Below are 16,520 nucleotides of genomic sequence, written 5' to 3' on the forward strand. Positions count from 1 at the left end.
CCCACAGTCCTCCAGTGACATTATGGGACATTATCAAATTATAAAGGGGATAACTTAATAAATGTGAGTTTTTCTTACACTGCGGCAGTAAAAGAGCTGGTTCTGTCATTGTGCTGGTCCATCTGTAATAAGCTAATTAAGGTCTGGACACAATAACACAGAGCAAAGGTGCTGGTTTGTTTTTATTTGAGGTTTCGGGGTTAGGCAATTATCCCTAAATATCCTTGGGGATATTTGCATAATGTCGTTCTCGGTTTTCTCTGCTCTGCTCCCAGCCTTTACCATGATGTCTGTCTGTACAGTAACAGATCTGCAGACGGAGGCAGATACCTCATTGTATCCTGCCAAAGTAAAGTGCACATCCATTACCATCCCCATATCCATCCACACATACACACACACACACACACACACACGTCTGCTAACTAATATTGTTACTCCAGAGCAACATGAAGGTGCAGATCCTCTTGCCAGCTCAACAGCCAATTATGTTTAGCTTTTGAATATGAAGTCAAAGGTGGTAAAGAGCAGCTACAGCTTTGCACGGCTTCTATTTTCACACCTTTGCCTTATGTAGTTTGCATGTGGTTGATTCCTTCAAACCCTTCATGCTGTAATAGGGGTTTAAGAGAAGAAGGGATTTGTTGAGTAAACTGAACCTCACAAAACTTATATTTGATGGGAAATATCTTATGAATAGGTAACCCTAACCCTATTTCACCAGGGATTGTATGATTTTATTTTATTTTTTATTTTTTGCTTTGCTCTGTTTTGTGTGCGCAAGGAAAGGAAGGAAAGAATAATACAAATATTTAAATATAAAGACATCCTTTATGAAATAGTTAGCTTTACACATCATAACATTTACCTTTTAATCTCCTAGTAATGATTTCAATAAATTATGAATACTTTCACTTCTGTAATAGGTGACATTATGGAATAACTTGACATATTTTGATAGTAATAGTTTTTCACAGGAGTACTTTTACATGTTGGTATATTTACTTAAACTTAAGTTTCCATTAATGGATTTCCACCTGAACTTGAGCCATGAACTATACCTGAGCATGATATGTATCCACAAGATATTTGTGTTATGGAAGTGGAGGTTTAGTGAGAAAACTAAGTTCCTTGTACAAAAGTAAAATCAAATAATACATGTGTTTTTCATCTTGACTTTGCAGGTCAATGTTGTGATTAAAACGTAAACCCCACAGGTTTATAATTTGCATTGCACTATACAAACAGACAAACATACAAACTGTGCTACATAAACCTAGCATGTGTGAAATGGACTAGAAGTGAGTGCATTTGCATTTTTAAATTAGCAGACAAAGTGATCCAAACCAAACTGAAAATCTGAATCAGGTTTCACACATTAAATATACCTCGCCCTGAATGTCCGCATTGCATTTGCGTGTAAGATGTTGATATTTCTACACATAGAGCAGAATCTTTTTCTGCACCCGTTCAAATCCGGCCCGCTGCTTCGAGACAAGTAGCACCCTAAAGACTCATTATTTCTGGAGTGGAGTAATATGGCCTATGACTCAACCTGGTGTTTCTAAGAACGCAAACGTAGTCTGTGACAGTGAGTCCAGTACAGCAATAATCCAATCCTTTACTAAGATATCGGGCTGGCTCTGGAAATTGGTCCCTTTGATGAAAAGGAAAATGCCTTGAAAGAGACGGAGGACATACAATAGGATGCATGAGAGGATCCTTCATCATTAAGTACAAAAAATACAGGACGAGCAGCAGACTCCAAGTGAGATATATTTATCTGACATTTGCTACATCAACCAAAATGCAGTCCAAACCAGACTGAAACCAACATCAAGCAAGTGAGTTTGTAATAAAGAGAAAATTTCTTCTTTATGTTTTTATTTTTCGATCGTAACGTTTCATCAACCCATTTTTTCTTTTGAAGAAAAAGCTGTAATGGTGATTAAATTCAAGCTTATCTGAACATGTAGAGACTCTCATCACAGACAACACATATGAAGATGTGATCAATAAGATTAAATACATTAAAATGCACAGCGTTAAAGACATACAATACGTATACATTGGAATTCAATCCCTTTTGAAAGAGACTGTGACTGTGGTAAGTATCAGAATAGATAAAAGTGACTCAGTAGAAAATAGTAATAATTATCAGTGAAGAATTTAATTTTGAATATATATTCCTTTATGGTTTATTAAAATTCATTGACCCCTGATTTCATCAAGATTGTGTTTGACTCTTCTGTTTTCTTCATTTAATTGCAACCTTGTGTAATCCTATACAATTATCAAGATGTTCTGTTTCTCAAAACCGATTTCGAGCAAGCCATGGTGCCATCGCCATGGAAACACATCCAGGGCGATAATAGCTTCCTCCTTTCATTTGGCATTTGTAGAGCTTAAAAAAATCTGCAGTGACATAAGATAATATATACATATACAATATAATAGTGCTGGTGACTGACTAAAATGTAAATGAGTTCATTATAATCTGCTTATTAAACTATGGCTCAAGCAGATCATTAAAGCCTGTGAACTGATCATTTTGAAACCGTGTCTTTATCACATCAGTTTATCTAATATATTATTTCCTTTCCTCCTCATGCCGTCCTGATGACAGGTGAGGCAGTGACTTCTCATGTTCAGCAGACAGTAATAAGTCAGAGGTGCTGGCAAAGAACTGTCACTCTGTCTACAGTAATGAGGCTGCTGAGTTGTCTCGTTTGTGCAGGCAGAAAGCGGCTGGAGAACAACTGTGACACCTTTAAAACAATTATAGGCAAAATGGCCCCCTGCAGATGGCAGAACTCCGCCAAGGCCCAACAGAGCCCTTAGGTTCAGCATCAAAGTCAGCATGTTTGTTTGATATAGTCCTGAAACTACAATTGTTTTAGAATCTAGGACAAGATGTTGAATGTCCCATGTATGTTTGAAGGACTTCTGCACAATTAACCAACTACCAGTAGATGTTAGCAGGTGTTAGCGGCCACCAGCAGATGTTAGGGACATAACCTCAGTTGTGAGCCTTAGCGCCATTGTGTAGCGCCACAAGTGTTTTGGCCTTGTAATCATGGATACAGGCTGAACGTGAGGGTACTCTGAGGCTAAAGCTAAATCTGATTGGCTACTGGCATGTATGGCAGTTCTATGAAAGCCATGTGGCCCCACTCAGTAGATCAGACATCCACTGACTAATATTGTTGGTTGATCAGACCTGGGTGTATGTCCCTAGCCTCTTGGAGCCCAGTTGGGATCTTAACTCCATTTGCTGCAGCGTTCTGCAGTGTGATATGTTTCTTTAATGGTCTGGTGCAAGGCTTGTCCGTGGATCCACAGATCTTTGATCAACTTGATGGTGGATGTTGCAATGAAACCCCTGCAGCCATGCACCACAGGGTAAACTGTTGCTTTCCAGCCACGTCGCCTTAAATGCCATGTCTGAATACTCTCATTTTCCTCTCATTCGCTTTGTCAAAAGCATCCTGGGTAATGTCAATTCTACATTAAAATTGTTTTCCATTCTAAGTAGACGACATGCAGGGTGCTGGACCAGAGTACCAGGTCTTAGGCTGGTAGTGACTATATGTGATGGGACTGCAAGCCGCTGGCCCACGTCCACCAACATCTCCCAGTCTTGAGCTTGCTCCATCTGACCCCTCCTGGTCAGTGGAGGAGGCCCTCTCTGTCCCTGTTCCCTCTTGCGGACAAATGTTTAAATGAAACATACATATAAACTGTTGATTGCCTGAGGTTATGTTTTGTTTGTCGTATTGTATTTGAATGCAGCTTGATTGACTGTAATGGGGCTGTTTGGCCTTGGTGGAGGTGGTGCTCTACTGAGTGATATCCTATTTCCCTATATCAACAGTAACTCAGCTATATGTTACCGTACAGCACCTGAAATGACTCTACCTCCACATGAAACCAGCTTTTAATCCATTGGATGTAGTTTTGTATTTGGATCTGCACCAAACTGCACACACTCATTAATAGCATTCCCCTGAATGTGCCTGGTTGTTTTTCATCAAGTTCCATAAATGATTCCCTCAGGAAATCTGTGAAAAAAATCTGCCCTATCTCACAATGTCAAAGGGGGAAAAAAAATCCTGGATCTGCCCATTAGTCCGGATCCACCCCCAAGTTTAACGGGTTCTTTATTGGCACATGTCAAAATGGAAATCCGTTTTGTAGTTTTCGTGTAATCCTGTTAAAAATCCATCCAATTAACAAACAGACCAACAAACCGATCGACAGAGTTCAAAATATAACTTCCGTGGAGGTAATTAATATTCTGTTTGAGGAAAACAAACAGTAAACACCCTCCCATAGAAGAGAGAAGACACCTTCAGCGTCACCTCTCAGTGGTTTGTGTCTCGGATGTCAACGTGTTTCATTTAGTTGAGGTTAGTGGCTCCTCTGGTGGCAGAGATGATGACAACTGATAAATGACTCATTTTCCTATCAATTAATTACTTTGCCTGTGACTCCATGCTCTGTTTAACAGATGTATCAAACTGCTTTTAAATGCCCGTGAAAATGATTTGCCTCATATTCATTCTTTTTAATTAGGTAGTCCATTTATTACCTTTGCAATGTGCATGCTGTTTTTTTGGTGCAGGAAGGAGACGAGTCCTCCTTTGATCTTTTCAGCAGAGGTATAGATATTGTAGTTTGGCCAAATATGTCGGTCTCTAAATGTTGTCTTCTGTTTTTTCGGTGTAAAAGATGTTTAGAGAGGATGCAAACATCACAATAAAAAATAATAAAATATAGAAGACAGGAAATGATGGGAGACGGGTAAAGCAAATATAGTTAACAGATGTTGAGGTGGAGGCTGTTCAGATAAAGAAATGTGTTGTTAAACGACCCGTTTTAAGACCAAAAATCACAGACTCGCGAGCTGAAACAGTTTAATAAATTATTTATTGACAGTGTCCTTTGGTTTGAGGGATGGATTCATTTCACCAGTGTGTTGTCGAAGCATTGTGGAGAGTCAGAGGAGGCAGTGAGGTGACGGCTGAGCAAGTGCAGGTGATGAGACGAGGAAGAGAAAATCCAAACAGGAAACGCATATGGAGATAGATGTGACAGAATACAGAGGAAAACTGGCCTGGACACCTGAAACTCAGGGTTAGGAATACACTAAATGACTGAAGGAATTACAGATTAGAGTTTGGCTGTGACTCGACCAATATGAACAATCTGGTGGAGTCTGGAGAGATTTCTCTCTCTCTGTCTCACAAACACACACACACGATCCTTAGCCAGCCAATCATTTCATTCAGTCCGAATGAATAACTGAGTGCCACAGACACCAGCTTTTTTTCTTTCTTTTTCAATGACTTAGTTCAATGAGATTAGTATTGAGCTTTGGTCCCCATGAGGTCTACTGACAAGGTCAGTGTTTATACTGGAAAAGGTCACACACACACACAAACACACACACACACACACACACACACACACACACACACACACACACACACACACACACACACACACACACACACACACACACACACACACATTTTGGCTGGTCTGTACTTTCTGACTATTTCGCTTAAGGGTAACAGTTGTGGTTAGTTATTTAGTTATGATGGTTAGGAGACAAATTATGTCAGTGAGAGTAAAAGAGAAAACGTGTAAATTTCATTGTTTCATTGTAGTGATAATACAAAAAACATATTATTGTTTTCATTTCACACAATGAAAGACGATGATAAATTTGCTTTATTACAGAGATATGAAACCTGACACCCATCCGTCTTGGGGCAGGCTTCATTAAGCCTCCTGGTTTCTCTGCACTCTCTAGAAATTCTGTGGATAATGTGATTTCATCCTCTCACGGTCTCTTCTTCAGTATTCAGACATGTGGGATTGTGTGAAACGGATACTCAAGGGTGCTGTGATGGGATTAACATCTAGTGTCTCGTCACTGGAGATTATACTGTGGAGGTAGTGTTTGGAGGAGAGATGAGGGGAGAAGACTGCTAATAACACAAGTGACTGTCACATTAATAATAGAAGAGTGGGCAGTGGGTGGTCTGCATTGTGTGTGGAGGTGATGCTACAGGTACGAGCCCATTAATACACTGACACCACTGTCAGATTTTAAAGCTTTTAATTGCATATTCTCAGACATGTATTGTCAGGCTTTTTTTCAAGGTAAAACTAAAAACCTGAAAAATTATAAAAAAGTAGAATAGTTCATGCCAGATGTGCAAAACATTTTAATAGATCAGTTATAAATAAATGTATTGTCTTTGAAATGACATACACTCATGGGAATATAAACAGCTATTTCGTTGCCTGAATATTGTCACATCATTTTCACGATCACAGTCCAGCTCAGGTCCTGCCCCTTTGTTGATTCCTCCTGAGACTAAGTCATGTTTGCTTTGGTTTGTGTTGTGAGAACAGTTCAGACAGACAGGGTGAGCAACCTGATATAGTTCATGGGTAAATCTCTTATCCACAACACAAAAATCTTTTAAAAAATGCGTTTCATCTTTTCATCTTTTCAGCGTGAGTCAGGAGTCGTGCAAACGCTGCAGCTGATGACCTCACTCCCTTCTCTGTGATACCAGGTATCTGTAAGTCAGGTGCCTGCAGGTCTTTGTCTGAAATGAAAACTTACAACCCACCACTGATACACATGATTACTCATCCTTGTTAGAGAGGCATGAATCAGTCAAAATGTCTTTACATTAATACACAAAGTGAAATAGATTCCAAACGTTACAGAGACGTGGGGATTGTTAAACACCGATTTGCACTTTTTCTCTCCACACACATGCACATTCAATTTTGTTACATTCCCAAACCAGAAATTAAAGCTCTAATTAGAGTAATTAGTATGCACCATCATATTGAACATTGCATCTGTTTTTCAGAAAGTTGGTACAGATCTGTGTGTGTGTGTGTTTGTGTGTGTGTGTGTGTGTGTGTGTGTGTGTGTGTGTGTGTGTGTGTGTGTGTGTGTGAGTGTGTGTGTGTGTGTGTGTGTGTGTGTGTGTGTGTGTGTGTGTGTGTGTGTGTGTGTGTGTGTGTGTGTGTGTAGTATTAGTAGTAGCTCATGATGAAAATGTTCAATATCCTAGAGCCATCTGACCCATGAAGTGAAAGCCCAGTATGGAGGACCATTAGCACTGATGGCGGCTCTCTGGCTGAGCATGGTGAGCCAGTTATCATCTCCATTCATTCATTTTATTATGAATGAATGAGAGATACTGTCTAACTGTGACCACAGCATCTATTAACACATCTGTGAAGATCACCAAAGCTTTAACAGTGAGTTCAACTGACCAGGTCAAATTGTCTATTAATACCCCTATATCCTCCAAGGAATGTTTACCTTGTGACCCTGAGGTTTACCTGTATGATTGTTTACTCCCTCAACCGGAGGCTTGGTCCATCATATCTTATGACCTTGGTTGCTATGGCAACTGCAGATGGGCAGTGAACCAGTTGGATGGTTTCAGTTTCTTCACAGTTATCCTTGAAACAGACAATGAACTATTGCACAGCTTTAAGGACACCCTCTCCAACATCCTGATACAAAAAAGCACATAAAAATGTTGAACATAATTTAATTATATAATAATATTTTACCCGTACAATGCTCCTGGTAGACCGTAAACTGTTGTGTGGGGCGCCGGGCAAATGAAAGTGTATAGATGTCCGTAAATCTTTGCCAACCACAGGACCTGAGGCTAATCTTTAATTGATTGTTGCAGATTTTCCACGGGACACAGCTCTTTGCGCCACGGACACTCCCACTTTTATTTACAGCCAATAGGCATTGATTTACCTTTTTTTTTTTTTATCTAATGTGATTGGTCGACCCTCGACGCCGTCACTGAGTTACTTCCGCTGCGAGATGACCGGCAAAGATATGACGACGTTGGCTTCTCCCGCTCCTGTTATGAGTAACAGAGGTGGCTGACTGGATGTGGTGTAAGTAATGCCTTTCATTGCTTCCCCTGTTTGCTGTTTCAAAGTGTGACGATGGGGGTGCAAGACCTAAAACTTCTCTCTGAAAAATGCAAACGGCATGAAAGCTGCCACAGTCACTTCGACACAATGAGGCTGCACTTTTGCAGAAGGCTTAGCATTGCTCAGCAGCTCGATGAAGGCTACAGGTGTGGTGTGTTGTTTTTGTTGAGTCTGGCTTCAGTTTGTTTGCACCCCCCTCACCAAAAAATAAATAAATAAATAAACTGCAACCCCCCAAAACATTTTATCACCAGCCGCCACTGCTCACTAGTATCCCTAAAATCCCCAATACACCTCCACAGACAGTTTTTGAGTTGACGTCTGATGTATTTTCATTCATTCTATGTGCAGCTTAATGTCAGAACTGTCTATCAGCGATATTGTTGCCAATTCATTCAGTTCGACACAACTCAAATACCTTTTGAACACATTTTGCAAAGTGGCGGTCAATTTACCACTTACACTGCACTGAGCTCCAGGCTGAGGAGCAGAGACGAGGTGAATGATGGAGATGTGTGGGATGCACACACATGCACTGCATATATACAAACACACGGCTGACCTACACTGACATGTAGCAGGACATGTGTGGGATGTTAGCATTCAGAAGTACATGAGAAAACAACTGTCAAGTGATTGTGTCTTTGTGTATGTGTGTGTGTGCGTTTGTGTATGTGGGAGGAACAGATATCTATTGCTCCTGGGGTATATCACACCAGTAGTGTTTAATAGACCCCAGAGCAGGCCTCCGAAAACAGATGTTATTCATTTGTAATGTACCAGCTGGAAAAAATAAATAACAGCCTTATAAACAAGCTGATACCACTAAACATAATTTTAAAAAAGAAAAGAGAGAAAATTAAGTCATACATTAAATGGAAGGACAAGAGACAAAAGAGAGAAGTCCAAGGAGGAAAAAGGAAAGATTGAAGGCGAGGGTAGAGGGTCTAAATGAGCTTTAGCCTCCCCAGTGTAATGAGCTTGGCAGCCTGCAGCAGGAGCCGCGGTGTGATTGGAAGAAACAGTGGTGGAAGTAGAAAGATCAGTTAGAGCTGGATGACGACATCGGAGAGACGTCGTCTTCCATCACCCCCCGTCATCCGTCATTCCCCCCCCCCACACACACACACACTGAGCAGCGTGACGACATAAAGACAGTAGCATCACCATCGAATTACAGCGGCGACGCAGACGTCATTGCCGCACCTCATTCAGTCACTCTACCCAGGAAGGAAACTCACCGTCAATATGTTACCCCCTCAGGAGTGTGTGTGTGACTGAATGATGGGAGTGTGACTACTATAAATACTGTGCCGAGGTTGAATGCTCCCACCCATTCATCTGCAATGTACATCCATGTCTGTCCAGACACAATGAAATGAAGACTTTGAAAGATGTTTTCAATGGGAGAAGAAATGTAGGAATGTAGCCGTGATTTGAACTGAGGGATGGACAACTTCAAAACATAATGCTTCTGGCCACATAAAAACACCAAAAACTAAATAAAGACTCTCCTGGTGCACCTTCCTCTCTTTTGGTCTGCTGCTCTGTTCTTGGGATTCTATACATGGGCTTCCTAACAAGCTCTTAATCCTTCAGGCGCTCACATACTTCAGAGGAGAATCAGGAGTTTATCTGCAGGCCGAGAGAAGTCCAAGCTTTTTTAAAACTCGAGATGTTCTACTGGGAGTTCTCCGCTGTGACTAACTGCAGGTCTGTTAAAACAGCGGCGATGCAAAGTGTGGGCGTCCAAGAGGTGGGTTTCAGTCTTCAGGCAGTCACCACATCCAACCATGGACTGTGTACGACATGACTGCTTCCCTTATGTAAAGCCAAAGAATCTCGATCGTCTCTTAGCAGCAGTACACATCAAACATCCCACTTCCTCCATGTTAATGGATGGTACAAACTAAAAATTCACATTTTTCTCAAAGATGGTTTCTGTCATTTGAGGTAGTTCCTAACCACGCTGATGTTTGTTCAAAGGCTCATATTTTCTGGTAAGTTTGGTCATAATTCTAATCAAACTCTTGGCAAAAAAGCCAATTAGTGTATTTCCCAAAACGTTAAAACCATAACCATAACACCTGTACTAGACAGAAAACATGGTGCTGTATGGGTTTGGGATAAGCCTTGCAAACACGTTTCTTTCATTTTAACTGTGAAGGTCATCACTGGGATCATTTTCATTCAGATCACTTGATATCTAATTAACATGAAAGAAAAGAATTGTTTTAATTGCATGCCAGCAGTCGGGCCGGTATAATAACGCGTGTGACCTGATTACCTGCTGATCAATACCTAACTTATATTCATTTCCCTCAAGACAGAAAATCAATAATTGGTGTTTTGTACATAATAAGCAGTGAGAATCTTGCAAAGCTCCTGTTACAACCACAGCTAAGGAGGAACTTAAATAGCAGGAGGAGACTTATGGCTCAGACCATTAAATTTGACTCTGGATCCAGTTAAAAGGTCACATCCTCGGATTTCTCACCACTTTCTTTGACATTGCATTACCAAGCCATTTGACCTTTTTCTTCATTTCTCAGGGAAAATGTGTGGATTTTAATGTAAAAATATATCTAAGGTGTTAAGAAATGTGACTCTGTACAATTGCTGCAGATTTTGACAGATGCGTGTAGGATTGTTTGGAGCCCACTAAACGTGTGTGTATCAGCATTTCTCCTGACAGCACATTCCTACAAGGACACTTGATTAAAGGCTCCAAGAAAAGTCCTGTTATATGAAAAGAGAATCCCTAAAGATCATATTGCTCTATAGAGGTGAGAAGAACAGTTACAGTCACACACACACATATGAGAAATCCATATTAAACCCCTTCTGTATTACTATGTGGGTGGCCTTCCAAGAGAGAGAGAGAGAGAGAGAGAGAGAGAGAGGATGATGGGTGTAGTGCAGCTAATAATAATGCTGTGGGGACCTTAATCTGTTTACATCATGGGGCCTTGTCCTCTTTAAGAAAAATACAAGTCCTCATCTTAAAACAACGTTTTAGATTTAGGTTTAGTTTTGAATTTAGGTTTAGGTTCAGGATTAGGTTCAGGATTAGGTTCAGCTTAAGGACTAGGTCAGGATGAGTAAAGTGGTAGTTATATAAAGGTTAGAGTAAGTCTCCAGGAGATGAATGTAAGTCAATGTAATGTCCTCTTAAGTCATAAAGACACTACTATGTGTGTATGTGTGTGTGTGTATGGAGAGAGAGAGAGAGAGAGAGAGAGAGAGAGAGAGAGAGAGAGAGAGAGAGAGAGAGAGAGAGAGTATGTATTTCTATGTGTGGGCATCAGAGCCACTGACGTCTGAATGCTTATTGTGTTACAGTGATGGGGGCCGACTGAGCTGCAAACACACACGTACCCAGGAGGCATCAGTCCACGAGAGGAGGAGAAGAATCTACTTACACAGACAGAGACGGAGAACCCCAGCCTCCCACACACAGTATACAATTAGACAGAGCTTTCCCCCAAAGGTTATGATGAATTCTTTAATTTCCACTGAGTAGACTCTGCTGCTGTGTGTGTGTAGTATAGTAGTGTACTGTACAGTTAAGATATATAGTGGCACACCTGTGGCCTATATGAAGACGCTACACTATATTGTATTGTACTACTGATTATAGAATATTAAATAAATTGCGTATCTGCGCCATATGACTTCATGCTATGCATTAATCCATGTGTATAAAATGCTAGTGTATATTCAAATTCATATCACAACAACACTACAACAGACCACATGGAACATCAACTGTGGGAAGCGCAGCTCACAACTACACAGGTAATCAAGCTACATAAGATATAATAAAAACATTTATCTCTGAGATATCCATTTTATGCTACTTCATACCTTTCATGAGATGTATCGTGTTTTTAACTCTACTTAATTTATAGTTAACAGGCTATTTAGTTTGTTTCAGATTTATACGACTTACACAACAATAGGCCTACGTGAAAAAGTTTAACATTATTTGAGTATTTATTCATATTTAATCAACAATAATATTTATTATTACAGTAAAATGTTGATTAAACATGAATGCATTTGTAATAATGATCTAATTAAATATGTGAATTGTCACAGGGGACAATTTTTATTTTTTACAGTGTATTGTTACTTTTAATTGAGTAGCTAAAAGGATCTTCTTCCACCGTCCACCATTAACAGCTGTAACACATGATGTAGGTTATACTCTAAATGAATCCCCCAGGAGAACTTCCACTGGACACTTTATTGTTCATTCCGTGACTCATCTTCACAACACACAGAACAAATCGATGCTGTGAGGACACCTGAGGCGCAGGCAGCAGATACAGGTATGATGTTATTTTTTAAATTTCATCTGCGCTCTCAGTTTGTGCGTAATCAGCACCACCTTAACTCAGGAGGCACAGAATCTGTCAGAGATTAAAGTGGAGTATAAAGAATCTTCAAAACAAAATCCTGCCTCCGTTCAATTTCTGCAAACAATTCCTGAATTATTGATAAGAATACTCATTAAATTATAATCAGCTTTATGGACCGGAAGACATATGAATGTGACTTATTGAAGGAACTCTAGTGGAAATGAAAAAAAGAAATGGAATGGCATCATGAGACCTACAGAGGTGTAGAGCTTATGAAAAATATATATATATGAGGTGAGAGAAAAGATGAATGAAGCAGTAGAGGTGCAGATGGTTATGATGAGGCTCATTTCACACTTCATTGAACTTAGACTTCAAATCGCACAAAAATAACACTCCCAGTTTGTTTAAATATCTTTCTATTAATTTATTTTCATTCGACTTCTTGGACATTAACTGATCAATTCCTGTTTTGCCCCGATGCTCCACTACCACAGTCAGTTATGGATGATGGTTAAATGCAGGGTTTATAGCAGCGGTGTCCACTGCCTCTGTTCGTGGTGCTGATTGTGCTGAAGTTGTGACACGATTTGTGACACCAATCCCATGGTTTTGCTTTTAATGTTGTGCCACATAAGGTTCCAGAAACTGATTTTATTTCTATCTGATCAACATTTCCATGTTATGATCCACTTAGGATAAGTTACCTTATCTTAATCACCTCTGCCAGTGAAGTTGTGTTTTCATCTGCACTTCAAAAACTTCAGTACAAATCGCCATGAAACTTGGAGGAAGGGCGCGTTATGCGACAGAGAAGAAGCCATTGAATTTTTGTGTGGATTTTTTTTTAAACTTCCTTTTACATTATGAGGATGTTTTCCAGATTTTCTCTGGTGTTAACATTTGTACAGATATGGATAATGATCCAGCTTTTGTGAATCAAACAAGTATATTGGGGGGCTCATCTTTATTCAGTAACTGTATGGTAACAAATATGTATTTAATTTCTATCAGAGAAGGATTATTTCACTGATTTTAATCTAAGAAGTTAACAGATCATTACAGTGTAAATGGTGTATGTATCTGATCTGATACTTAGGGCTATATTGTGATAAAGTGGCCAAATGGCCAATATGCACTCTCAAAATAACTCTATCAATCCAGAATACACTTTGTGGTTATTCATTATGAAAATGTAATGCTGGGCAAATCCAAAGCAACTCTGGGCTCATTAGCTTTTGGGAGTTTTGTGCTGAATGATCCCAGATGTTGGAGTTTGGCTCTTTGGGTTTATTGAGCTGTTGGTATTTGACCCCTGAGGCTGAGACGTGGCGCGCAGTGAGAAGTGTTGAACATTGACACGTACAGGCTACACAAACGTGATCCTGGGAAACCTCGGTGACCGCGCTCACAGCCCGCACGTCACTGCCCTGACACCAGCACATCGCTTAAAAACCCCGCAGCACAGAGCGGTGTAAACACAGGCTGCAGACACACCTTCATGCGGGCGCACCGAGGCACAGAGACGCTTCTGGAAACAGGACAAGGACAAGATTCACTCCAGTGTGGTGCACTTTAGGATTGTTTTCATGGTGGTTGAGTTTGTGTCACTGGGCATTTCTACAACGCGTTCGCTTTCCTTGTAAAGTTCTTGCACTTTCACCCACTGCGCGTTGTTGATTGTAATAATGATCAACGACTCTCTAGCGTTTGGAGAACTGAACGCGAATGTTTCTGAGCCGCTGCAGCCTTCACTCTCTCTCAGCCACAACCACAGTGCGCTCCGGCTCGAGTCCAAGTCTCTGGTCACTTCAGCCACGATGTTCTCAGTGGGGGTGCTGGGGAACCTCATCGCCATAGCCGTGCTGTGCATCTCCAAAAAGGAACAGAAGGAAACCACTTTCTACACCCTGGTCTGCGGGATGGCCATCACGGACCTGTTGGGCACATGCTTCACCAGCCCGGTGGTGATCGCCACATACATCGCCAACCGCTGGCCTGGAGGTGCGCTGCTCTGCCACTTCTTCTCCTTCTCCATGCTCTTCTTCGGCTCAGCCGGTATGTCCATCCTGTGCGCCATGGCCGTGGAGCGGTACCTGGCCATAAACCATGCGTATTTCTACTCCCAGCACATAGACCGGACGATGGCGCGTTTTGCGCTCCTGGTCACCTACCTCGCTAACATCGTCTTGTGCACTATGCCCAGTTTTGGCTTCGGGCAGCACGTCAGACACTTTCCCGGGACTTGGTGCTTTCTGAACTGGAGGGCGATCGATCCACTGGGAGCCTGCTACTCCTTCCTGTACGGCGGCGTGATGCTGGTGCTGATCGCAGTGACAGTGTTTTGCAACTTGGCGGTGTGCAGGTCGCTGGTGGGGATGAACCAGAGGACGGGGATAGTCCGGACGGAGTCGTGTGATCAGGGAGGTTCACGTCGCCTCTTCCCCCGGCTGCCGTCGGTCACCTCTGCGGCGGAGATCCAAATGTTCTGGCTGCTGATCTTCATGACCATCGTCTTCTTGGTCTGCTCCATCCCTTTAGTGGTGAGAACTATAAGCCAACTGTCTTTACACACGACGTATGTGCCAAACACGTTTAGTTATTCTTTCATTTGATATTATAACATAATCTTTGACTTTCTCTTTCCTCGTGTTTTACCTGACAGGTGCGAATCTTCGTCAACCAGCTGTATGACCCTGCCTATATGTCTGCTGGGGGGAAGCCTGACTACCGAAGCGACTTGTTGGCCATCCGCTTCGCTTCATTCAACCCCATATTAGACCCCTGGGTTTACATTCTGTGCCGGAAAAACCTGCTGCTGAAGGGCTGCGAGGGGCTGAAGAGGACGGTGGCGCACGTCAGGGATGGTCGCAGAGGCAACAGGGGCTGGGTAGACGGTCAACACTCCCCTGCGACTTTAAACAGCAACGACACCAGTTACGCGTCATTACGCACAGCCAGCTACAGGAACGACTTGGAGCACCAGGCGTCCATCAGGAATCAAACGTTCACAGACTTCGCCATGAGACAAGCGTGGGAGTACGACACCGCCCGGGTCAACTTTCACCCGTTCAGCGTGGAGTCGACCACCATCCTCGGGTGTGATGAGGAAGTATCGGCGGATCCTCAACAGGAGGTGGCGGCCAAGTCTTCTCCAGGACGCAGCTCGACACAGCCGCTCTCTGCGCAGAGAGTGGACATTGTCACGTGCACGTTCAGCACACCGAGCTCCTGTCAGTCACAGAAATGTCTCTGATGGACATTTGTCAGCACATGTTTAGAAATATTTAAAGGTCTGGCAGCTACTCTGTCTCCACAGCAAAGTGGTTCTTATTCATTTAACTGAGAAATATCAATGCTGTCCGTGATAAACTGTAAACTACACATCTATTGTATGATTTAATGCTGCAGAAAGGTCTGTGCATTTAGTTTGAATGTTTTAAAGGAACATTTAACACTGCTGATTGTGCAGGATGACACATCTAGTTTTATATTTCCAACATCTATTTCACATCAACCAGAAACGTGTGTTCGTTCACATGAGGCCCAGGAAACCGCAGGATTCCGCCTCAACTTAACTTGTATCATTATGTTCACACTTAACTTAGTAGATATCAAAAGTTGCACAGTATCACTGGTAGTTGTAGAAAGATTTGATTTCTAACTTCAACTGAAAGTCCACAGTCAGCATTAGATGAAGCCTGTGGTGACCATTTCCAACCATTGGAAATGTATGCTAAGTATTATCATCATACCCTGTGGGTACAAATGTGTGACTCTACTAAGAGTTTGATACACGTGTTTTTTCCTGATGTGTGGTCGTTACACTGAATCTCATACTTTTTTATTTGAATGCTCCTAATTTGCTCGATGCCATTCCACAGTGTTGCATGATGCAGGGACAACTGAATGTAGACCTCCTGAAACCATGTAAAATTTTGATTTGTATTGCACATTTCCATATGATGTTTTGATATGTGCACTTGTAAACAGCCAAAGTAAACCTATCAGTTTTTAAAGAATAACAAAAATATGTATATACACATATATATATATTTATTGTTGGTTTAAGCGGTGGTGTTTAGGTGTTTGCTGGATTTGTTGGTGGGTCTGTGCAGAGAATAAAGTCACACTGAAGACATTACCTGCTCTGTT

At 41.5% G+C, this 16,520-nt stretch overlaps 1 protein-coding gene across 1 annotated transcript; it reads left to right on the forward strand.

Annotated features, from left to right (window-relative positions):
* Positions 1-13,867: 13,867 nt before the first annotated feature.
* On the forward strand, positions 13,868-16,442 carry ptger4c (prostaglandin E receptor 4 (subtype EP4) c). Its single transcript, XM_035170602.2, has 2 exons — positions 13,868-14,908; positions 15,031-16,442. Exons 1-2 carry the CDS (start codon positions 14,054-14,056, stop codon positions 15,619-15,621), a joined length of 1,446 nt encoding a protein of 481 aa, XP_035026493.1. The 5' UTR covers positions 13,868-14,053; the 3' UTR covers positions 15,622-16,442.
* The last annotated feature ends 78 nt before the right edge of the window (positions 16,443-16,520 follow it).

This window comes from Hippoglossus stenolepis, chromosome 11 (genome assembly GCF_022539355.2).
Source record: "Hippoglossus stenolepis isolate QCI-W04-F060 chromosome 11, HSTE1.2, whole genome shotgun sequence".
NCBI classification, from domain to species: Eukaryota; Metazoa; Chordata; class Actinopteri; order Pleuronectiformes; family Pleuronectidae; genus Hippoglossus; species Hippoglossus stenolepis.